At 34.4% G+C, this 27042-nt stretch overlaps 1 protein-coding gene and 1 long non-coding RNA gene across 2 annotated transcripts; one reads left to right on the top strand and one right to left on the bottom strand.

The window, feature by feature from the left end:
• The first annotated feature begins 169 nt into the window (after positions 1-169).
• Positions 170-26628, top strand: LOC123702708 (methenyltetrahydrofolate synthase domain-containing protein). Its single transcript, XM_045650494.1, has 13 exons — positions 170-349; positions 3275-3497; positions 12553-12713; positions 13875-13961; positions 14361-14449; positions 15258-15332; positions 16412-16527; positions 19371-19500; positions 22520-22684; positions 23059-23148; positions 23647-23697; positions 23954-24157; positions 24650-26628. Exons 1-13 carry the CDS (start codon positions 310-312, stop codon positions 24656-24658), a joined length of 1440 nt encoding a protein of 479 aa, XP_045506450.1. The 5' UTR covers positions 170-309; the 3' UTR covers positions 24659-26628.
• On the bottom strand, positions 5753-15382 carry LOC123702709. Its single transcript, XR_006752903.1, has 3 exons — positions 15362-15382; positions 12127-12129; positions 5753-6031 (listed from the first exon to the last, which is right to left on the bottom strand). It is a non-coding gene; the product is annotated as an uncharacterized LOC123702709 (long non-coding RNA).
• Positions 26629-27042: the final 414 nt, after the last annotated feature.

Consider the following 27042-nt stretch of genomic DNA (forward strand, 5'->3'; position numbering starts at 1 on the left):
CGTTGCTGTCGCTTTCGTGTGCGCATCGTTCAAAACTTTGCGAGGAGACAGCGACAGAGACAAAATAGTTGCCGGGCAACTAAGTTGCTCGTGCGCGCCCGCTCTTAGAGGAACGTTTTTTTATTTCTTAATGTTGGCACAACTGCTTTCTGCGTTGCGAAGTTGGTTGCATTTGTTTTTTATTCGCATTCTATTTTTGCGTGTGACGGTTCTGTCCGGCAAATAAGATTTTATTTTGTTAAACTTTTCATGATTATTGTTAAATTGTCGGCATTTTGATATTTCCTGGCAATTAAAAACGCAAGTATCATGCAGAACGGGGAAGAAACGCCGGCGGCTACAGAAACAGGTAATTATGTTCATTTGTTGTCATGTTATTACGACTGGAAAATAATGCGTTTTACTATTTTTATATTTCGGAAAATTCACTGTTGCCATGATATTTTATCTATAAAGTAATGAAATTTCATGAAACGTGTAATCGAGCATGTTTTTCTATGTACCCTCATTATTAGATTTGGATATTTGTTCGAATACGATCATAAAGATGAGATATTTTATGCGTGCTAACAATAAATTGCGGTAGTAATTTCACTTGCATTTATTTCGTTTCGTGCATTGATTTAGTGCGATTTGGGTGGTTTCCTCGCTTGTAATTACTGTAGGTAGCTTAATTGGAGTGTGAAACATGACTCAGATACTGTTCTGCCCACCTAATGTAGAAATGCAATAGAATATTCGACTCCTTGGCGCGCTCTTTTCGATGACCTTATCACGTCCGAATCTATACATTCACAGGTGACTGCATAAGGATAATTATTTTATGTGAGCACATTGTTTTCTGTCTACCCTTCCTTACATTTTTATTATAAGCATGATCTAATGTAATTAGTCATATTCTTATTGGTTGCCTCTTATTGTTAATATCTTTATATAAGGCAAATTTGAAGTTATTAACCCATTGAATCCCAAGCGGCCCGATTGGTCTAGGACACAATAGATTTTCTATTGTGTCTGTGATTCCGGGGCCTGAGTTATTAAGTTTGAAAGAAAGAAGGTAAGAAAAATTTACTGCATATTTATCATTTTCTCATCGATTTGCTAGAAAAAATAAAATTATCTCTTATAAAATCATAAACTACATAACATCTGTGATATAGAATATTTATACAACTGAATTTAATATTAGGAATATAATATATTATCATGCCAATGTGTGGCATCATAATATGGTGACGAGATATGTTTGCTCAGTATCAAGGTGAGAGTCACTAGTCTTTTATATTTAAAGAATTGTCAATATTAGGAATTAATAACATTGAAAATATTACAAATAGGTACTTGGAATAGGTATTATTATCAAAAATGTATATATTTATAAAACATTTGAATGCTATAAAACTTATAAGCAAACTGGTATGTATTATTCCTTTTATTTGCTTTATAATACTAAATAATAAAGGTATCTATATATTGTGACCCAACAACTCCGTGATACACAGGAATGAATAATTTATATTTTCATTTATTAGGTATGGTAGTTTGGTTTGTTAATAGTTTGTATATTTCAAACTGCTCCGTAATTATGGTTTTGTGGCAGTAAAATGTTTGCTAATAGATAATTGTCTGGAATAATTTAAAATACTTTTATTATTGTTCGCATATAAATAAAAAGTAATGATAAGCGCATATCAATCAATAAGATTTTCATACCGCTTGGTAATTATGGTTTTCTGGCAGCAAAATGTTTGCTAGTAGATAATTGTCTGAAATAATTTAAAATTACTTTAATTATTATTTGCATATAAATAAAAAGTAATGATAAGCGCATATCAATCAATAATAAGGTACATCATACATACATACAAACATTCATACGGGGCCCTAAAATGTTATGAGTGAGTTTAGATTGTAACATATTTAGAAGTCGAACAAAAAAGGTTAAGTAATAATGAACAAACATGAGCAACAAACTTCTCGTGAGTAACATTTATTTTCTTTATTTATTGAGTTTGTAGATACACTTGTATGAATGATATCGAAATATTTTTTCTTTTATTGGATTTAGTATAATTGATGTATGCCCAGTTGCAGAACAGACTTCTGATAGATAGATAGATTCCTACAGTTATTTTTAATTGTATTTAAAACCACACTCACAACGTTGGGTGTTTTTATTCTTAGCATATTATATTTATCAAGGAAAATCTTACCTCCTTAATGTAGTTTTTATCAATTTGAAATATCTCCATAGTGATAATGCTAATGACCAATAAATTAAATAGCATTAAATAATCACTTATATTAATACATACTTTTACTATTTTTAATAAGTTAAAGAATAATCTAGAATGAATTAAAACAATAGAAACAATACTTCTAAAAATTTTAAGTATACACAGGTGGTGTGCTCATAAATGTGTTACTTTGTCATTAACATAAGTGTAAATTAATGATAGATTTGTATTGTCGATTTAATTTATGTATAATTTGAAATAAATAATTTTCCATTCAATTATCAAAAGCAATAGGCCAATGCTTATGTTTAAGATAACTTTGAGATCAATAAAATGTTTCTTTTTTTAATTAGTTGTTGAATCTGATTGTGATAAATCAGATTTCAGGTAAATAGATAAACTTAATGTAATACTGCCATGCTGTAAATAAATCAATCGTTTCTCTGAATAAGAAATATTTTAACGAGCCCTCACGTTAAAAAGAAACTTGGTTATATCGAGAACATACATAACCGTGTTAAATAACAGCATTCCTATACACAATGCACGCAATTATGGATTCTTTACATATAGTGATTATGTCTATATTACTTTAATGTGTAAAGTTACGCTTCGCCTGACTTACTTTCAGAAGGTCGAATATTTCATACTGAAAATAATTGCTGAGCGTGTTAGCCGATTCAATTAGTTATTTGAGTTCTTTGTCTTAATAAAAATTTCTAGCTATCTGTTACCCGTGACGTTGTCTGCCTCCATTTTTCTAATATTTTTCTACATCGACAACATTGTTTGATCAAAAATCGCTCGTCGATTTTTATTTAGTACTTATGAGAAAAACGAGAAATGTAACATATTTTTTTCTCCTGCAACCTACAACAAATTTCTATTTCTACCCTCTATTACTTTACATTACTAGGAACCTCAAATTTTCACATAAAATTTAACATTTGTTCTACCTCCACATTATTACACCAAGTACCAAGCCTAACCGTATTTATATTTGTTCGTTTTTGTTATATATTACGTCAAATCCCCAGCGAAAACGCCGCAACCCGAAGAGGTTACCAAGCAGTCCTTCCGCATCAAAGTATGGCGTCACTTGGAGACCAATGGGCTGGCTATGTTCCCCCGGCCTGTATACAACCGTATACCCAACTTCAAGGGGGCTCAAGAGGCAGCCGTTAAGTTGGCAGAACTGGATGTCTTCAAGAACGCTAATACGGTGAAAGTGAACCCTGATAAGCCGCAAGAGCCTGTGAGGTAAGATTAGTTATAATTTTTAGGTATTGTTTGTGTGGACAGAGGTGGAGTCGCGTTACATTTCTAGTAATTGCTTCTATCTTACTTTCTACGATTATTATTATATCGTGTTTATCCAACTTCTTATTTTGGACATTGATGATGGAGATGATCATTGTGATCAGCTTATCTTTCTAAAAGACCCGTCTGTTTGTAGTGTGACACCAGAGTACCTAGCTAGAGAATGAAACCACGGTCTCCAGCTATTTAAAGTGTAATGTTGTTAACATAGTGGAAGTAATTTTTTGTGTCCAACGCAATAATAACCGTCGTAAAAACATGATTTTGTTTACAATAGTATCGATCGTGTTTTATTTCTATTTTGTTTTTGTCGCAGTTTTGCCAATCTATAACATAATAGCGTATAAATTATTTTTTTCACGGTACGTAGGTAATATAGGTAATTATTAATTACCGACAAAACACGAATACGATGTAGGTACCTACACACCTAGATTCTTAATTCATTAAGATGATCTTCGTTCTCTTGGTTTTATTGCTTAAAAAATTTTTCATTTTATAATTTAAATAAATACCTACCTAAATAATTAAAGTTGTTTAACTTCCAAATTATACTTTTAACAATTGACAATTTATTTATTAATTTGAAAGGGTAATTAGATCAACATGAGTCGTGACCATACCCAACTCGAAACATACTAACAATAGTATTTGCTATGAGGTCAATATTTTTGCCTGTCCTTGATTATAAACAGTTTAAATAGCTGGTTCAACAATTGTTGTTATTCAACTAAAAAATAGCATAACTGAACATAAATAGGTAATATGCAAGGGTCACATTAAAACACGTGGTCCTAGATATAAAAAAAGAGCAAAAGATATTTATATATTTGATATGGAAATATTTTGGGATCGCAATTGTTTTCCTTAGCCCTTAAGTAGGTACAAACCAAATTGTTGCCATTATTTGAATACCCTAACGCCTTTAGTACACCGACGCGTTCGCGTGCGGCAGCGAAACATCGAAAAATCTGTCAGTACTATGGCAGGATTTCGCATATGATATGTCTCACTCTAGCACATAGATAGATGAAATAGTTGCGTCCTTGTCAGTATAGTTTCGCAAGGAACTGCGAAATGGCCATTACACAGACGCATTGCGAAACAGTTGCGAAAACATTGCTGTGTACTACGCCTTTTTGGTACACCGACGCATTCGCGAGCGGCAGCGAAAAAACGAAAAATCTGTCAGTAGTATGGAAGGTTTTCGCATATGATATGTCTCACTCTAGCACATAGATAGATGAAATAGTTGCGTCCTTGTCAGTATAGTTTCGCAAGGAACTGCGAAATGGCCATTACACAGACGCATAAGTTTCGCTAGTGAAGTTTCGCGTGAGTTTCGCATCGCATAGCGTCCGCTCGCATTCTGTCGGTGAGGACAGATTTTCGCGTCCATGGACAATGATATTATATAGAAGTGATATAGAAATAATATATACTAGCTTCCGCCCGCGACTCCATCCGCGCGGATGTCGGTCTTCGCGTGGATGGTTTATTTATCCATTTTGAATAACTCTGACAATAACATCTTATAAATATCTATTGGACCCAATTCCCAAATACGGCTAGGCCTATAATAATACGCAACGTGTGTTCGCGGTTCTACGGAACAACGTCTATGGATAAAACTGAAAAATGAAGATTATTTTTTTTCTACGTATTTTTCCAGGATAAAAAGTATCCTATTTTACGCCCAGGATAATAAGGTATAATTATACCAAGTTTCATCGAAATCGAACCGCTAGTTTTCACGTGATGCCTTCACATACAGACAGACAGACAGACAGACAGACAGACAAAAATTTTTTTAATCACATATTTGGGTTTGGTATCGATCCAGTAACACCCCCTGCTATTTATTTTTTCAATATTTTCAATGTACAGAATTGACCCTTCTACAGATTTATTATATGTATAGACATAGACAAGAGGTACCTAGATACGCCACCAACGTGCCAAAATGCCAATTGCCATGGCAACTATTTGTTTATTTATATACTATATTGTGATTTGTGAGTATTATAATAACGTATCTATACATAAAATATCATTGGCCATGGATGCCGAAAATACTGAATTATTTTTGCATTCTATTCGAGATTATCCCGTATTATACGCAATTGGACACGCAGATTATAAAAATACGTACAAAAAAGAGGTAGCATGGAGAAAACTTCAAGAAAAGACTCTGATAGATGGTAAAAAATTTATTGTTTATATTTCATACATTTTATGTTTTTAATTTTCTTTGAAATAATTTACAAATTGTGATCGAACATTAAGCGCTGCTAAGTCTGCCCTATGTCTATTGGCATGCATTGGTACGAATGCTCCTAAAGTGTCCGAAAATTGTTTATTTTCGTATGTGTATACTGCAGCTTTAACAATTTTAATAGTATTATTCAAATCTGTTTCAAAGGGCCTCAAGAATATTCTAAATTTTTGTGCTAAAATGCCAAACGCACATTTTACTCGTGCCCTACTTAATGATTTATTAAATCTTTTTTTATCATTGTCATTCATTGCTGCGTCTCTTGTCTCATTAGAAAGGTTTCTAATTTAAATCTTCAATGAATACATGTGGTGTAGTCTGTTTGAAACCTGGCAAAGGTTTTGGAGCTGGCAAATTCAGATACCGTCCACTTTTTAAAAGCTGATAAAATGATGAGTTCTCAAATATTGTAGTATCGGAATCTTTACCATAATTATGATCCTACATCTATGTAAGTAAATTTGTAATGTGGATCAACTATTGCCAATAACACAGTAGAAAATCGTTTTTATAGCAATAGAACAGTGAGCCGCTGTTAGGTGGAAATTTAATAACAATATGCTTGCCGTCAATACTCCCGAGGCAATTAGGAAAACCCCATTATTATTTCCAATCATGTTTTAGTAGAAGGAACCGGGATGTACTCTGGCTGTAGTATTTTCCAAATTTGTTCGCATACTTGAGTTACTATCTTTGAAACGGTGCATTCACCCAAACGATAAGAAAAATATATTGTTGTATATGTGTCACCAGTTGCTAAAAATGACATTGACTGAGATGACATTCTGAAATTACGTCTGCACCTGCAGTCGTCAAAAATGACAATGGCATATCAATGCGAAAAAGTTGCGAAACATTGCTGTGTACTAACGTTTCGCTGTTATTTCGCTACGCTGTAGTTTCGCAGAGATTCGCTGCCGCACGCGAACGCGTCGGTGTACTAAAGGCGTAATTATAAACGAACAATGTATTAAAATAAATGAAGAAAATTGCTAAAATTAAATCGATACGGATACCACACAAAGTCAAAACATGACAACTGATGAAAATAATATTACGGTATCTACCAATCTTATCTACGCGAGGATAAAAATCATAGTCACTGCTCAATATTAGCTGTGATATTAGCCGTTTAAGAATACCGGGCACTCAGGTTACATTCATTGTTAAGGTCTCAGCACACATATGGGATCGGAAAGGGATCGTAACCGTAACGCCTTTCGCCTCGCTGTCAACCAGGCGTCAACCTACCGTATGCACGTGAGGAACGCGTATCAGCAGCGCCTGTACGTCAACTCGGCTACGGCTAGGCGACACCGGCGTTACGCCTAAAAACGGTAAGTACGGCAAGTCGTAGCAGGCAGACACGTAAGCGCGTGGACGGAGAGACGTAAGCGCGGGGATGGAGAGACGTAAGCGCGGGGACGATGAGCCGACAGCGCTGGAATTGCAAGTTCGGAGCCTGTTCCGAGGGGAGGCGATTACGTTACTATTCCGATTAGTGTGCGTTGCAGTAGGGAGTTTGATACAAACCATTCTGAACGGCTCGAGGCGATACGGTTACGATCCCTTTCCGATCCTATATGTGTGCTGAGACCCTTATGCTGTTTCTTTTAATGAACACGTGCAGGTGTAAGCTATTGTAGTAAAGCATTCATAAATAATGGAGATAATAAAGAAATCCATCAAGTCTTCTTAAAGATAAGTCTAAGAAATATATCTTATACAATGAATGGTTCAAAACTTTCTCTAATTTCTCTGACTACAATCGAGATGTTATAACGAAATATAATATTGAAGTGTTATTGAAGCAACTAAACATTGCTTGTTTTTATTAATAGATAGATTAAAATTTTAATTTTAATATAAATAATTGTTTCTTGTGTTGGTCTTATTATCCCACATGAGCTTACCAAAAGAGATCATGGAAAAGGAACAGCCCTAGGTAGAAATAACATAGTGCAGGAGGGAGACATGCATAGAGTTTATATATATCATATTGTGTACAGGCCGGCGCATTCTTTTTCATAATCAGAGCGCATTCTAAATTTCAATTTCAACATTAGAATTCTGATTGGTTTTGTTTTTGGTCGATTTTTGTATAAATACGGATATTGTGTGCAAAATAAAATCATTACGATCAGTATCGTCTTTGAGTTCACAACCCCTCTACAGTTGGTGACCCCGCCAGTGCATCAGTAGGTATTTTCATGTATGTTCTAATACATACAAACCTGTGCATTTTACAAACTTTTTACGTGTGTTTTATGTGAAATACTCAGTTGTCATATGGCATGAAAAAATGTCGCCTACAGCGTTTCCCGATTCGATAGCCACGACTACACCGGCTAAACGTCTGTTTTGTGTTCCAATTTCACGTCTTTTTTCTATTCGCATCGCGGTCAAGCGTTTTCGTAACCCGTCGACGGATAATGGACGCGGAAAATGCACCACCATTCCGGATGATTGATCCTGTCTAGTCTCATAGATAGTTTAAAAAGTGGAGGGTGGATATTTTAATAATAAGCGCTAATCTTGGGAACTACTGGTCTGATTTGAAAAATGTTTTCGGTGTTAGATAGCCCATTTATCGAGGAAAGCTTTAGGCTATATTATTATGTATATTTTATGTATATTATCACGCTTAGACTAATGTTTGGATCTGAATCTGGAAAATTAGGCATAAATAATATGCAGAATATATCAGCATTTACAATTATTAAACTTTTTGAATTCGTTCATGTAGGTATGTATCTTCTTTCTAAATCTATACTACTCGTAACGTAAGTAAATTTTGTTGACGCTACGCAAATATAACAAACATCATGAAATGTTTTTTCACTGGCCATTTCAAACTATATGATCTTGAAATCTAGCTCGAGCGTTGACCCCAAAGAAAGATATTTTTAAATAGGTACTAATCGTCTTTTGTTTAAAAAAATCGGAAACAAAATTTACCTATCTAACTAGGTATCTCAAATTTGAAAATCAAACGTTTTGCAGATTCTCACAAATTCCATTGATTTTTTTCATAGGAAATTTATGCTGTATTACAGAGGTATTAATATTATATTTTATATTATCTGAAAGTTGGACCTAACCTAGATCAAACATTTAAATGTCAGTGACCGTACTTTATTTAATTGTAAACAATTCGATTGACGAATATTTAGATTTTCGTCGTCTATTCATTCAGATTTTAGACAAAGCAGCCGGCTGATATTTGGGGCATTCCTTCTCTAAATAACTTTATATTACTAACGATGTTTTTCCCATGTAAAATGTTATAACTACGTTGTTTGTGTTCGATTAATTGCCTTTTATACGTTGGATATAGCACACAGCTGTTGGTGTGGGTAGGTAACAGTTTAACTCGTGGTCAATAAAAATAAAGTTTATTTAATTTTCTTATAATCGTTATATTTTGAAAGCCAGTAGACAATTCAAAAATACATACCTAAGCGTTTTCTTTCAGATTATTACCAAATTTATGGATAAAATTTTGTTTATTCTTTCACGCAAAAACTGATAAACAGATTTTAATGAAATGTGTAATATAGATAGTTTATGAGAGCTAGCTAGTCGACTGATTAGATGACAAATTTACGTTTAAAATGTTATGTATAAACTGCTCGAAATAAAATAACTGATAACGAATTTAACAACAGATGCAGAGTACTGACTACTGAGTAACTATAGAGTTACTCGGCTGCATTTTAGTTAATTGCATATCAAATTTGTCGACATTTTCTTATCTGGAACGTACAATTTTACTGTAATTATATTTATATAATGATTAGACCACACTACCTTTCTCTTGCGTGACATAATTTGGTCCATTTTACATTTAATTAGTATGTATTGCTTCTAATGCCTACTACCATCAAATAAACAATTTTCTTTACTGTTGTTTTGATAATTATTTATACAGTTGTTTTGATAATTATTAAAATTTTAAAATGAAATATGCGATATAATTTGAGATAGCATATCGCTTTTATTCATTAGTAGATTTCTCACAATTCAATCAAATCACGCTTTCTATTCAGATAATACTATTATAATATCTACTATTAATTTCATAAAAATAAAAATATCGCGATTGCATAAAGTGTTCAAAAGAGCAACCATGGAGTTTCTTGCCGGTTCTTCTCCATATAATCTGTATACTGCTTTCCGAATCGGTGCTAAATGTTAAAAATATGTAATGATGATTCAAAATTGCTTCTAGAAGAAGTCTAATTGAATAAATAAATGCTTGAGTTTGTTTGGAAACTATATGTAACTTGATAAAGGATTTGTAAAAACTATTTTCTTGAAGCTGGCTGTATCATCAGCTGTATAAATAAGTTTTTACATTGCACTTTTGTCCCATCTAACGATAACCCGATAAATTCTCGTGGCATTCGAGATTGTTTAATTGCAAAATATAAACATTTGATAAGGCTGATATGATGTTTGTGTCTTTATGGGCTGCTTGGATGTGGTAATTAATGTAAATTGTAACTAAAAATCGGTACATTGTATGAAACAGTCGCTTTCCGCCGTCTAGTCTGTGTGTCTGTATCCTTAGATCTAAAAATTACGCATCAGATTTTGATAGGGTTTTTTTAATAGATAGGGACTCAAGAGGACAGTTTAAGTCAAGTTTTAGACAAAGCGGGCGAAGCTGTAGTTGGAAGACTTAATAATTTGTATATTGTTAATTAATTTGTATAGCGAACCTAGTACTGAATTCATACATACGTCTTGCCGGATTTTCTCAGTAGAAACTGCTTTGCGCACCGGTTGATAACGTACCTAATTGTTTTATGATGAGTCAAATGCGAAGGACTTTTGAAGAGGTCTATAGTTGAATGGACGAATATTTGAATTTGAGATGGAACTAATTCAAAATTAGTTTAAAAGCTCTTTTAAAGGAACTTGAAGCGTCAGGACTCATATGAATTGAAATAGGATTACTTACAAAAAAAATATATAGTAAAATATTAGTCGTCATACGTGTTTATGAATTTATTTTATTTATAATAAATTAATGTTCTCATAGTCGTCGTTTTAATGTCGCATAAATAATTCACCATAGATTAAATTCTTCTTTATCATACACATATTTCCTACTGTGTAAATAATAAATATTTGATTTGTTTCATTGATTGGACGTAATAATAACAATAATTAGGTACATCCAGCAAATACGAAAACTTATTCTAAAAATCCGAATACCATTTGCCTAGTAGATACACGGTTCAGTCAACTATTTATAAATAACCAAATTGTGATGCCATCTATGACGTCATCGTCTCCAAATAGTTATTATAAACGCTATGTTTGATTTTGGCAAACTCACCGAAAAAGACGGTTTGTGATAATTTGTGAAGAATGACGTCATATTTCTCAATATCAGCTGCATATGTTTGATTTTTAGAGATCCGTTGTTTTGTGTCTCAGCCTGTCACGAGGTTAGCTATATCTTTCCAATCGTAATAGGTAGAAACGACTTAAATTTCACATCTTTAAAAATCAAGTAACTACCTACAAACTAAAAAAATAAAATTATTACTTAAATAGTTTTCTTTTTGTTTTTCTATTACCTATTAAATATTTTAATACCTTTCTATGAAAGCAGATAGAAAATACTATATCAGAAGCCAGCTTTGTAAAGCTCAACATCGAGATATGTGTGTAGTTATTCTGTTTCTTAACAAAAATAACAGTTAGGTATGTACGGAAAAACTAGTAAAAAATGATAAATACTGTATTTGTATACGGGTCCACTGCTAATCTAATACCACTCGCACTTGGCCGGTTTTTTAACAATTACATCCGTAGATTTATGCAATTCTCGGACTCTCTGCCCACGCGCTTGCATGCCGAATGTGGAGGTTGATTGAGTAATCATAACGCAATAACAATGATATGCAAATGCAATTACGCGTTATCAATATGTGTAGTGATATCTGTTATAATTATAGGTCGGTTATATATTTATTGAGACAAATTGGTAGAAAAATGTCAGGGCACAGAATATCTACTTAATAGTAGCTAACGATATGGGTGAAATCTGACGACATCTCACCAAGGTAGGGTCAAAAAATTGAAAAATAAACCTAACGTAATTTATGGACGCCTCCATTAGGTATTTTTTTACAAAATCCGACCACGTATTACAAAACGAATCGTGCAATATTTGCAAATGTATACAAATTACTGATTTTCTTCTTTTCCGTTCTCATTGGAAGCGTTTCCAACAATGTTTCCAACTCAAATAATCTTACATTTTAACACTTGTGGCACTTTCTCGCATTTTTATCATCCGAGTTGTATGCTAATCGGTGCGGATGTGGTCACGTGAGCGCTCTTAATAACTTGCATTCCGAGTGCTTGGAAATTGTTTAATTTCTTAATGCTGGGAGAAAAGACCATGTAGATAAAGTGTAAAAAAAATTGTACAGATTACTACATTTATTTCATAGAAAATAAGTCGGACATCGACATTTCGTTCAGTCATAGGTACTATCAAATGCGATAATATATTTATTTGCGGGCAAAAAATATTTCCAATTTTGCTTCCGCTGACAATTTTTGTTTCAAACATTGTTAAAAGGGAGACTATCGCATAATTTATCGTATTTTTTTTTTATCTTATCAAATGAGGGTGACAATCCTGAGCAAACCTTAAAATATCTAAGAAAAATAACTAATCTAACACCTAAATTCCAGAGTGCTATGCCTCGAACAACAGAAGACGCTCTACGTGCCCGTGCCGCGTCTACAGAACGGTTTCCTCAACCGTCTCGTACTGCCCGAAGGGGAGACTGGGCCAACAGCGATCAGGAAAGCGGTGTCGAGGAACGGAATGGAGACGTATGGACAACCGTTGTGTGAGTACAACTTTATATACTAGCGACTACATAACGGTTTCCTCAACCGTCTCGTACTACCTGAGGAGGTGACCGAGCCTTCAGTCATATTGATAAACGTCATTAATTGAAACCACTTTTCACTGCAACTTGCAGGATATGACGTGTGAAATATGCTTAAAAATACGTACGAGTTATTGACATACTTTAACCAACTAGAGTCGCAAACACCTAAGTATTAGGCTGGTTGCAGAGCTTGACCGACCGTCAGTGCGTACCGTCGGTCCTGACGATACGCATCAACAATGTGTATGAAGATGACACTAATGAGCATGACAATACGCGTGCGTATGGTCGGTCTAGCTATGAACGGTTTTATGAATTTCCATACATATAGTTCAGGATACATCGCCCATTTTTGCAAGTGACTACTATCAAGCTGATTTTCCGTTTGTAGCTTTATTTTGATGAGACACCGAATAATTTCGTGTACGAAACTCTCGATTGTGGTAGCTAACAGAGATAACAAGGATAACATTTTTTGATTTGATGGTTCTCAAATATTTATTACGCAATTTGTAGGACAATATGTCTGTTGAATTATATAAACATTAACTAAGTGAAAACAAAAAAATCAGCTTGTTAGTAATCATTTATGATGACCTCGTTATCGATACACTTTGGAAAGGGGGACTCTTTGAACAAACCATAGATTTTGTAGGACAAATATTTTTTCGAATAATTTAGGTAATTATCTTGAGATTGAACAAAAAAAATTCATTCAGTTAGTAATAAATATTTGAGAACCATCAAATCAAAATTTTTTATCCTTGTTATCTCTGTTAGCTACCACAATCGAGACTTTCGTACACGAAATTATTGGGCGTCTCATCAAAATAAAGCTACAAACGGAAAATTAGCTTGATAGTAGTCACTTGCAAAAATGGGCGATGTATCCTGAACTAATATGACAAGCGCGACTGACGTACGCACTGATGGTCGGTCAAGCTCTGCAACCGGCCTTAGTCGTGAAAATTGGCCGAGCCTCGCGTAGTTGTATAGTAAATATGTACATTGAAAATAACATTTATTTCGTAGCAGTAATCCTCAAATTCAATTGCATAGCAAATAAAAATGTTCAGAAAACTTTTGACTGTAGTCAATGTGATATTTGCTTTTCAGCCATTGAAGACTCCGTTTCCTTGGACCTTGTGGTGATGGGCTCAGTCGCTGTGTCCAAAGAGGGATACCGTATTGGGAAGGGAAGAGGTAAATAATGTCGAAGAATTTGCTTAGAAAAGGATGAACATTTTAGTTTATATGAAAAGTAAAAGCAACACTTAATATTTGAAACGGTTTTTTTATGCAAGATACTAGCGGTCCGCCCCGGCTTCGCCCGTGGTACATATTAACGTTTTCTCTACATAAGAACCATCCTCGTACTTCAAGGAATATAATAAAAAAAGAATTATCGAAATCGGTTCAGCCGTTCTCGAGTTATGGAATTACAACGAAAAGTGGCATTGATTTTTATATATTAGATTATGCGTAATTTTTATATTGTAAATATGTATTAGTTCGTTTTTCTTGAGTTAAAACACTAAAACATTATCAATATGAAGATAAATATAAGTATAGAAAAATAGTAATAAATAGAATTTATTTCAGGTTACGGTGATCTCGAGTTTGGTCTGATGATGCACATGAAGGCGATAAAGCCAGATACTCTGGTGGTGACCACTGTGCATGATTGTCAGGTAAATCTTATTATCTATATTAAAATGAGAAAGAGCCAAGTTTTGTATGTATGTATGTTTGTAGCAAATTGAAAAATAACTTAGCTGTTTTATGGAATAAGTATTATCGTTATGTTGTGTAGAACTTGTGTTAAAATATTTGAAAAGACACATTAAATTTGAAAGAATTGAAGGAATTTTTAATATCTAGCGTGTGGTACGCGGATAAAAAGCCTGTGTTATTTCAGATTATATTTTTACAGTGTGCCAAATTTCTTACAGATCGGATTAGCTGTTTTTGCGTGAAGGAGTAACAAACATCCATACCTTCCAAAAATCATTCACTTTAATAATATTAGTAGGATTTGCTAGTTTTCGATACGTCGTTTTAATTAGTTATTTTAAAATATCCAGTGTAAAGTTTTCAATGACCGGCCAAATTTTCAGAAATGGTTCAGTATCGATAAAATTAGATCCAATGAAAAAAAAAACTTTTTTTTTTAAATCAGATTTCATTCCTGTCCGCCACTAAAAAGCGAACGTGTGGACATTACAAAAGCACAATTCAGTTCAACAACCTAGATAGGTAGAAGTTAGAACACACATAAATTTGGCGATACGCGCACGCACACAAGTGCATTGATTCTGGCGGTGTTTACGATTTAGGAAATTTTTAAGACATTTTCAAATGAATGCTATTATTTTTATTTTATTTTATACAATAATGTTTCAAATGTACCTTTGGTTTAATATCTAGATCTTAATTTTAAATTTTGGCTGGTCATTGAAAACTAACCCTGTATAAATAATATTATGTTTCGTTTCATAGGTATTCGACACGCTCCCGGCTGAACTGTTTGGACCGCACGATGTTCCTGTAGATATCATTGTTACACCAACACAGGTAAGTCGTTTCAATTAAAACTAGGAAACATTTATTTATTTATTTTACTCAGTTATTTTTCACAAGATACTTTTTATAGTTCTTTACTATGTACATCCTTAAAAACTTGCACTATTACCTGTGAATTAATGTGAAATTAATTAATAATTGTTATAGCAAGATATTACAAATACAGTGAAACTTGGTTAAGTGGGACCTGGATAAGTGAGAAACCTCCATAACTGAAACTCATGCTTAGGTCCCAACACTTTGGCACTGAATCACCTCTGTTAGTGGGATGAGGTAAACCTCTATATCTGGGATTTGTTCTTTCGATTTATCATCATAGTTACCTCTGTAACTGAGACAGCGAGTAAATTTTATATGCATAAACCTCTGTAACTGAGATAAAGTACGTAGTACGTAAGTACAAACTTTGAGCTATAATTACCTTCAGTTTTAGTTTCGCTTTACTATTATACAGTTGTTTATTTGAAAAACGTCAAAACGAAAGCTACAATCGTTATCATAAAAACTGAAGTTAATATCCGTTTATGAACCTGTATTCTCACCTCTATTAATGGAACCCTCTGTAAATGAGACAGATATTTATTTATACCTGTATATCTGAGACACTGGGTTAGTGGAATACCTCTATAAGTGAAACAATATTGCAGGTCCCTTGATGTCTCACTTAACCAGGTTTCACTGTATTTATTTACTCGGAAATAGTTTTATATTGTATTTTTTAAAAAGACGGGCCATTTTATTGTTCAATTTATACAAATCTAGCTATTACAATCAGCCTTATTTGTTTCTAGATAAAACATACTGTAAGCTAAAATATATCTATACTTCTATACTAATATTATAAAGAGGAAAGGTTTGTAATTACGTATGTATGTATGTATGATTTTCACGCATAAACTACTGGACTTCAAAAATTCTTTCACCATTAGAAAGGTGCTTCTTCACTGAGCAACATAGGCTAGGTTTTATCCCGGAAATCCCACGGGAACGGGAGCTATGCGGGTTTTTCTTTGAAAACTAGGGCGAGGCCGAGGCGGAAAGCTAGTTTGTCTATAATTTTTTTTTTTCAGGTGATTGAAACTCAACGTATGAGCCAGCGACCAACTGGCATCTTATGGCACTTGTTGTCAAGCCGACGCATTCAGCAGATGCCCGTGCTGGGACAATTGAGGGAGATTGAAATGCTGTAAGTTATCTGTAGTTGTATGAAAAACTATTTGGTATGGAAGTTTTTTGTTTTTAATCTGTGAAAGGGTAGGGATAAAATCTTGTTCCACGGGTTTTTTTAACATTGTTTGGCATTTTTTGTTAGTATATTATTGAGTATAGTAATAAGATTAGTAAATCTAGACACGCGGCAGCGTGTCAAGCCGAGTTCAAGCGAAGAGAACTGGCGAGCAGCAGCCGTGTGTATATTTACACGAACCATTTCGAGCCACTTTTCACCCCCTTATAACTCGAAAACTATTTAAGTTAAATAAACCAAATTTGGTACATATCAAGAGGACCTCAAGATAAACAAGAACCTTAAATTTCATAAATACAGATTAAACAGTTGCGTAGATATTAATATCCAAAAATCGCAATTTTTAAGACTGACTGACTTATAGACATATACAAAACCTAACCCACTTCCAGATGACCTAGAAAGTTTAAATTTTGTAATCAACTAGATAATAGTGAGTGTACAAAGGAAAAAATCAGAAAATACTGAAATTATCTGTATTTAATTTTTTTTTCAATGACATTAATTTTGTTTGTATGGAAAAATGGAAAAGTTTATAAAAGTAGAAAATATTATATTCACCTTACTAGTCTTAAAAAATAGATCAAAACTAGTCAGTGGCCGAAAAAAATTTTGAAATCCATCAATAAATGACTGAGATATAGATTATTGAAGTTTACATATTTTAGCGCGAAACATCTGTAGATTCGATGCGCCTCTGACATCACACTCACTCGCGCTAGTATCGCTAGGGCGGATTACTTCGATTGCATGATTTCTTTATTCAAAACTGTTATTAAACGTAAAATAAAAGAAAATTGTAATAAAAATATTGCTCATACAGTTAAAAATAATATATATTTTTACAAATTCACATTTCTTTATTCTTTATTTATGAGTGTTTAGTTTATTTTTAATTTCAGTGTAATGGAAGAAGGCTTTGTCGAAGGTCGAAATGATTTAATTTGCGTAATATTAATATTATTATTAGTGAAACATCTTTAGGCGCGTTTAGAGTAAAATTTCAAAATCTCGTCATGGCAATACCGTAACGTCATGGAGTAAAGCGACAATTCTTCTACAACGATCTTTGCATCTTTGTAATAGTGTGTGTACATATTCACGCTGGATGTTTAGAAAATCATGTAATCTTTTAAACAGAAAACGAGTTTAAAAAATTGCAGATAATGACGGGGCAATGTGCGCTGACATTCATAACATACAAGAAAATATAGAAAATAATACTAAACAAACCATACAAAGAATCCGCAAGAAAAAATATAAAAAAATCGTATATAAAAAGTATTATATTCATAAAGTGAATCAAATTTGCAGAGTAATTTTCTGTACAAAAAGTAATGATATCCCACCAAAAACATAAATGTAAAAATTGGAGCCGAGTTCAATCGTTGACTTAATTTGCCAAAAAAGAAATGAGATCTAATTAATGTGTGCCAAGTTCTGCAGACAGTCCAGAAATTTATTTACAAAGATGTATTAAGTTCTTAGGTTGACTGAAAACTCAATTGTTTTATTTTCCCTTAGAGAACAATGTTTATTCCAAAATATAACTTTTTTAATTTGAATAATATAATTATTTTCACAAAGCAAACAACTAATGACCTATTGAACCCCATAATTTGATGAGGCTAGTTTTTAGAACTTTAGAACACAAAATATAAACAGTATGTAAAACTAGCCTCATCAAATTATGGGGTTCAATAGGTCATTAGTTGTTTGCTTTGTGAAAATAATTATATTATTCAAATTAAAAAAGTTATATTTTGGAATAAACATTGTTCTCTAAGGGAAAATAAAACAATTGAGTTTTCAGTCAACCTAAGAACTTAATACATCTTTATAAATAAATTTCTGGACTGTTTGCAGAACTTGGCACACATTAATTAGATCTCATTTCTTTTTTGGCAAATTAAGTCAACGATTGAACTCGGCTCCAATTTTTACATTTATGTTTTTGGTGGGATCTATTTCACTTGTATTTTTGTGTGCTTCTATTTTTGTATGACCGTCCGTTTTTGACTCGATTTTAACTCGCACTAAAGAGAGATAATTAATAAAACTGTACATACTTATCAATGATCGGTGAAAATATGTCTTCAAATATTTTAAATGCGACAGTTTGTATGGATGTATGGATGTTTGTTACTCTTTCACGTAAAAACTACTGAACCGATTACAATGAAATTTAGCACACATATAGAGGGTAACTTGGATTATTAGAATAGTTTTATCCCGGAAATACCACGGGAACGGGAACTATGCGGGTTTTCCTTTGCAAATGCGGGCGAAGCTGCGGGCTGAAATGTAGTTATTTTAATAAAGCGTTCGGTGGTAAATGTTAAAAAAATGTTATGACGGTTCAAAAGGGCCCCTAGAAGAAGTCCAATTGAATAAATAAATATTTGAGTTCGAGTTAGAGTATTTAAAGCACATATAATCAATGATCTATTATACTAGTAGACGCGGCATACACCAACATCATTGCACTAAAAACAGCGTAATTAATACATACCTACTTACTAACGCATTATCACCAATACAGTTGTTCTCTCTTTCACTCTCACGCACGAGACATAATACATGTCTCACTCATGTACTTCGTAATAACAACTGCCGATTAAAATATAAAAAGAACGTCCAGCCACGACGCTGAATGGTGCGTGACTAAGTGAAACTCGGGCACTTAGCTGAGTTTTTTCTTGCCAAAATAGAGAGCGGGTAACGTATCTAGCTTTTTTATATATCATAGCATATAATAATGTAAACAAGTTGAATCTCACCAGCGCGGGTCGTGCGTGCACGCTGAAGGAGGAGGACACGGACACGGAGGAGCGCCGCGAGCCCCGCGCGCCCCGCGCGCCGCGCCGCCAGCGCCGCCGCACGCGCTCGCACAAGAGCCACAGCGAGGGGGAGGTGAGCGCTATTGTACACTAGCTATACCCCGCGGTCAAGAAGCTTATATCTAAAAGGGGTGACAGACGTACGAGTAAGTACGCGAACTTGTGGCTCGACGACCTTTTTCGCTCGTGTGTCACCCCAAGTACGCGTACTTAAAAACCGTCGAGTAAGTTCGTTGACCCAGTATCAGCCCTTTTAAAGGGCTGATAGACGTACGAACTTTAAAGGGGTGACAGACGTACGAGTAAGTACGCGAACTTGTGGCTCGACGACCTTTTTCGCTCGTGTGTCACCCCAAGTACGCGTACTTAAAAACCGTCGAGTAAGTTCGTTGACGATCCAACATGTTTGAAATTTTACTCGAAGCCCGCCTTGGCTCGCACGTCTGTCACCGCCGCGAGCCGAGTAAGTACGCGAACTTTAAAACCGCGACTTTAAAGTTCGTACGTCTATCAGCCCTTTTAAAGTCGCGGTTTTAAAGTTCGCGTACTTACTCGGCTCGCGGCGGTGACAGACGTGCGAGCCAAGGCGGGCTTCGAGTAAAATTTCAAACATGTTGGATCGTCAACGAACTTACTCGACGGTTTTTAAGTACGCGTACCTGGGGGTGACACACGAGCGAAAAAGGTCGTCGAGCCACAAGTTCGCGTACTTACTCGTACGTCTGTCACCCCTTTAACACACTGGAGATTGCACTATGAACGTCGACTTGTCACGGGAAGGTATGACCTTGAATGACGCCTGGTTGTTCCTTCATCCCTTTCACACCAACTTGCCAAGTTAGGTGTGAAAGGGACAAAAAATAACCAGGCGTCATTCAAGGTCATACCTTCCCGTGACAAGTCAACGTTCATAGTGAAATCTCCAGTGTATTAGATATAAGCTTCTTGCCCGCGGTTTTACCCGCAGTCACAGAATACATAATAGTAGCTAAACGCTACAGAACGGACACTCTCCGCCTCCCGCCAAAGTTAAACACTTACCCCGCACGATCAGCCTAAAAATGGTCCGCATTTTTCTGCAAGGACGATACGCAACGAAGATTGACAACATTAATCAAATTGACTTAAAGTAATTTTATTATTGTGGATTTGTGATTATCGTTTTTCGTAAAAAATTGTGAGATATTGTGCTGTTTACGGATGTATTTCATCAGAAAAACGAAATTTTTTTTAAACTAGTCACAAATGTGCCAACCATAAAGCGTTAACACACACATTTGCACTCTCTACAGTGTAACTGTCAAAACGATAATTTTGTATGGAGTGTCCGGGGTGTGCCGCAGTGCTCCGCTCCTGTTGGTCTTAGCGTGATGATATATAGCCTATAGCCTTCCTAGATAAATGGACTATCTAACACCGAAAGAATTTTTAAAATCGGACCAGTAGTTCCCGAGATTAGTGCATTCAAACAAACAAACTCTTCAGCTTTATAATATTAGTATTGTTGTAACTGGCTTTCCGCTCGCTTTAAAACTTGACAAATTGTATAATAACACTAGGGATGTAACAATACCGATACCGATATATCGCCGATTATAAAACAACCGAGTTCGAAATCAAACCATTCATAAAAACAATCGTATCGGCAAAATCATGTATCGTTAAATCACTAAATAGAACCTTCCTCGAGAATCTATTAAAAAAATCCATCCCCATTCAAAATCTGTTGCATAGTTTAAAGATCTAAGTATTCAGACGACGGAAAGAAGAAATAAACAAAAACACATTGTCACTATATCGCTCACGATAGTCGACAGCTGTTATTTATATCGACAGGGTAATTACAATAAGGGCCGGTGCAGATATGGCGAAGCGCATTTTTGCATTGTCAAACTAAATTCAAATTATTTATTGCATACCAAATACCAATACATTTTTACATACACATTAGCAACCTTATGCAAGCATTGCAATACAATAAAGTTAATATAATAATCAGATTTAACTATTATCGACATTGTCCTCGTTGAAATAACATTCAAAAAAACGCAGCGTCGCCACCTTTTGCGTGTAACGCTTCGATGCTCTCCGAAATAAATTATTTGATTATGAATTTTATTTTAATAAGAACAATGTCGATAATAGTTTGACAGTGAAAAATGTGTTGCGCTGCGCTGCGTCTGCGCCAGCCATAAGAATGATCGATACTTTTCCCTATGGTAAAAATAGTTACAAGTATTTTTTACTCTGTTTAGCTTTCCGAAATTTCGAAACATAATCACAAAATCGCTTTCGATAAACAAGTAAGTAAACACATTTTCGCATAAACATATTACAGTAAGGTTCAAATTTAATGGCGGCTCGAAACCTCGAACGATCTGATGCGCAGAAAACAATTTTAGATATTACCGGAACGTTAAGGGTCGGATACCTGCGCATTCGCAGCTAAATTCCGTACCGCCCTTAAGTTTGAATCGAACTGTACATTAACATAAGATGTGTTAATACAGTTATTTTCGTACACTGTTACACTCAAAAAAAGACGTGTGTCACTCGGGGACTGCCGCGGTAAAGCTATTGCATGCTATGCCCTCAAGCCACACCTCCGCCCGTCGGAGTGGGGAGCGTGAGGTTTTTTCGTTACGGAATTTCTCGATTCGGTCCCCGCGCTCAAGGCCCGCGATAGAAGCAATAGCTTAAAAATAATAATATTATACTAGCTTCCGCCCGCGACTCCGTCCGCGCGGAAAAATTAAGATTTATTTTTTTTCTACGTATTTTTCCGGGATAAAAAGTATCCTATTTTATGCCCAGGATAATAAGGAATAATTATACCAAGTTTCATCGAAATCGAACCGTTAGTTTTCACGTGATGCCTGAACATACAGACAGACAGACAGACAGACAAAAATTTTTTTAATCACATATTTGGGCTTGGTATCGATCCAGTAACACCCCCTGCTATTTATTTTTTCAATATTTTCAATGTACAGAATTGACCCTTTAACAGATTTATTATATGTATAGATTACTCCTCGCTTTGCGTTAATTTGTCTTATTTTTCATCTATATAAATTATTATTATCTCACAGGGCAACACAACAGAGGGCGAAGACGGCAAGCCCAAATCCCGTCGTCCGGGTCGCCGACGCAACAGCCACAAGTCTGCGAGCAAAGATGGCAAAGAGAACGACGCTAAGGAACAGAAGCCGCGACGCCCGAGACGGCCCCGACCTGTCATTGATTTCTCGGTCAAAGTAAGCACTTAGCAAAATTATGTAAAAATAATGTATTTGAAAACGGCAACGGTAAAAAAAATAGATTTTGACATGCCACTGAGTGCTATTCAGAGACCACGTAGCATGCTCCTCGTTATCCTAAAAAAGCAAGCACCTAAAATTATAAGGATCTTTTACTTTTTTTTGTATGACAATTTAAAATGTTTAACGTTTATTACGTAAAACGTTTTCAGTCTTGTTTTGAATATAATTTGTGACCACGACGCGTTGTGAGTAAATTTGTCGCTTAATAGAAGCGAAGCGAATAATTGATCTTTATATTAGTTTATCGTGTGTAAGAAATGTATTCACTTTTTACAGTAACATAAAAGTAAATTGGTATTTTATTGCAGATTTCAAACATCAGCCCGACAACTCGTGTACGTGACCTGAAGCAGGCGCTCACGGAGCGCGGTGTCAAACCGCAAATGATGACCTGGAAGGTATCTATACATATAATAAATCTGTAGAAGGGTCAATTCTGTACATTGAAAATATTGAAAAAATAAATAGCGGGGGGTGTTCCTGGATCTATACCAAACCCTAATATGTGATTAAATTTTTTTTTCTGTCTGTCTGTCTGTATGTGAAGGCATCACGTGAAAACTAACGGTTCGATTTCGATGAAACTTGGTATAATTATACCTTATTATCCTGGGCATAAAATAGGATACTTTTTATCCCGGAAAAATACGTAGAAAAAAAATTAATCTTAATTTTTCCGCGCGGAGAATTATTAATTATAATCATTACAGAAAAACATTGGAGTATAAATTGACTAAAGCATGTAATGTTATAAAAAATTCACAAGATCGGTGTCAAGAATTACGTCACTTTCGTAGATTTTAATTGTTAGTGAGGTATATATTTCTTTGAATATTTTAGCAATTGAGAAGATCAAAATATGAATTTCACGAATAAAATGTTTTCATATTTTCCAGGGCTTCCGCGGTTTCTGCTATCTGCATTTCTACAAATCGGGACCCCAAAAGGTATGAATGTTTTTACAAAACTGTGATACTATTACGATATCCTATAATTTCCAATTTGTTGAAATTTTGATGTTGGAATGGTATAAATTTTTGTAAGATTAAAAATGATTTAAATGTAATTTTAATTCAACATTGTGGTAGTATTCTCTTTATACAACCCTATGCCTATTTACTTTTTTCTTCTTTGTCTATCACTAAGAAAAGAGATATGCTGCCAATGTTCTTAAAAACATATTAATGTTTTGATAATCTCCAGGGCGAAGGTGACAACATCCAAGCGCCGAACATGGACAGCGTCATTAGCGCTCTGTCCCAGATGTGTGTCGGCGGTACGGGCGAACAGACAAACGAAAAACCGCGTCTCTTGACCGTCGAACCGGCACCGCCTCGCACGCCGCACGCAAACACCACTGAGCCACCCGCCGCGGCCGCTGAGGTCATAACAAATGTTGCCTTGCTGGTTAGTAGATTGTACGATTGTTCGATGTATTGTATGTACGATTGATTGATTGTTCGATTGATTGAATGATTGTTATATGATTTTTCGTTCGAATGATGTTTCGATTGATTGATTGTTTGATTGTTCGATTGATTGATCTTTGATTGATTGTTCGATCGATTGATTGAAAAAAAATTGGTAGACGGTTGTCGCTTGTGAGTTGTGTGTGATGGAGACTCTCTCTTCGATATCCTAAAATGATTGTAGTGTGAAAGAGCGTTTTATTTGAAAACGACAATGGCAAAATTTTAACTGAATTTATTTCAATTTCTTTTACATTCTTACTTTTTAATTTCCTTTAATGAAGTGAAATTAAAACTTAATGAAATTTTAAGGTCGCGTCATTGAGTAGGGCGACGATTTTGGTATTCAATTTTGCCACAGTAGTTTCACTTCTGACCCGTACGCTCTTTTCTATAATATGTTTTTGTTTATAAATGATTTACTTTCCAGGGGCACTAATACAAGACGCAAGGCAACAGCTCGTCCCGAACACCAAGCAGCACGCAACACGAACGTTGGCCCGCTTTCAGCACGCGCATACAAGGAATCGTCGCGCATTCCGATACTAATATGTTTAGGTTTAAGGTTGATTTTCCTTTGGCGACCGGCCGTACAAGTTGCGGCACTTTTGTTGTCTGTTTGTTTAACCCGATTGTGTTTTTTATTCGAGATTAATGGTAAAAGTACGTTTTTCTCGTTAAAATGTTGTTTTAAGCTTGTAGTTCTACGAAACATCACATCATTGCATTTCTGCAAGCACATAATTATTATGTGTATTTTTTTAAACATGCAATAGAACCTCCACCTCCATGTAGCTTGCTTTTATTATTTGTTATCTGTACTTAATTTTCAATGGGACAATGTTCTGGAACATTCTAGAATGCGAATTAAAATTGTTCTATCACACACGGTCGGGTTATAAAGAAGCGAATGTTCGATTTTTGAGTTTAGTTCGAACGAGCGTTTTTTGTTCCCGTCGCACCAACGGCCGGCGCGTTAGTTAGAGAGAGTGAAATATATTTACAAAATAATATATGGATGTTTTGATTCTCTAGTCTTAGAATTTAATCTCTACTCTTGTTTTCAATGCATATTATATTTTAAGTATTCTTCCATGTCGTCTTATAGAAGCTATTTTAGTGTAGAATAGATGAAATATATATTTTTTAAACTATTAAGGTGCTCTAAACGGGACTCCAAATTAATGAAGGATTTGATTAGTTTTAAGGGTATTTATTTGATTGAATTTGGACTCCCGTTTATAAGATTTCGTGCCAACTTCTATAAGATATATTTTAGAACTACTGATTGTCCTATTTACCTTGTGATTCTCGACGACTCTTAGGTCTAATGGTTACATATCTAAGTTGGTATAGAACATAATAATATTATGTCCGCTCTTTTTCAGTATTAGATTTTGGAATTTAAGACTCAAAAAGTGTTATGGGGTGAAAATGTTTGATATATCCGGGAATATTAGGTTTATTAAAGAATTATACTCCATGTTGTGTTTTGATTGTTTAATATTTGTTGTTACAGATGAATTCGTGGAGATATTTTAAAAGTTGCCGTGTTGTATTTTTTATTAGTAATTTATTGTTTTATATAAATACCCGTTCTGAAGTGTTTGTTAAATTTTAAATATGAGATTTCTATAAATTTATACGATTTCTTTATGAGATTTCTTCCAACATTTGCATATAAAAGTTCATAAATATAATATATCTCTGCGACAAAAATACAAATTTTCACATTAAATTTAAATTTGTTGACATTTTCACTCTGTATGTGACATTTAGCTGTTATAGTTTGTGAACGACGTTCACGCGTCCTATTGGTCTCTTATAGTGAAAAATTATATGTATTTTATAGTTACGTTTTTATATCGATATTTTTCGAAATTTTACGTTATCTCAGCATAATAATACGGAAGTAGCTTCTAGATTTTATTTTAAGCGTATGAATGGAGATTTTCATTGCGAGTTATTGTTAGTTTTTTGTTAGTAAAGTTTCAGAACGTTCAAGCTAATAAAATAATAGCAGTTGATTTCACGTTGTTACATTTGGACTGTTATTTTTCACTGTGATATTGTTACGAGTATTTTTCACAGTGATATTATTTTTTATTCGTCAAGATCTTCATTCAAACGACTTATGCATTTTTACTAAACATTTTTGTTAACGCAATAACTGCCTATACAAACGTTCAATTACGCACATAATATGTATATAAGTTGTTTTATTATACACTTGTAGTTATAACATTGGGTAGCGAGCATGGATGGTTCTTGTTTTATATTTTTTTTAATAAATTTTATTTAACACCCTTTCGTTTTTTTTATTCGTAAGCTCTATACTATGGAAATAAATGTTGTGATGTATTTGCCGTAGAGGTTGAAGTACGAATTAAATTCTATTTTTCTAGTTGATTGATGTTTTATTTCAGTATTATCTTATATCGACTCTGGTACAAGCAATTTAGTAAGGCCTGTTTTATTGGGGATTTATATGTAACTAATTATGTGTTAATTATTTTTTCACATAATAAGTTACAGATCTATCTAAAGACAAAAGATTAATTGGTAGGTAGCTCCCGTACCATGTTGTCCTTTCTTTTAAATGAATAAGGCGAAGTAAGCTGGTTCGAATCCGCTACATGATCGAAGTTTATTGCACACTGCGCTCATTTCAATCATATAATCTTAATATATATAAATCTCGTGTCACAATGTTTGTCCTCAATGGACTCCTAAACCACTTAACCGATTATAATAAAATTCGCACACCATGTGCAGTTCGATAGAACTTGAGAGATAGGATAGGTTTTATCCCGGAAATCCCAC

This window comes from Colias croceus, chromosome 24 (assembly GCF_905220415.1).
Source record: "Colias croceus chromosome 24, ilColCroc2.1".
NCBI lineage: Eukaryota > Metazoa > Arthropoda > Insecta > Lepidoptera > Pieridae > Colias > Colias croceus.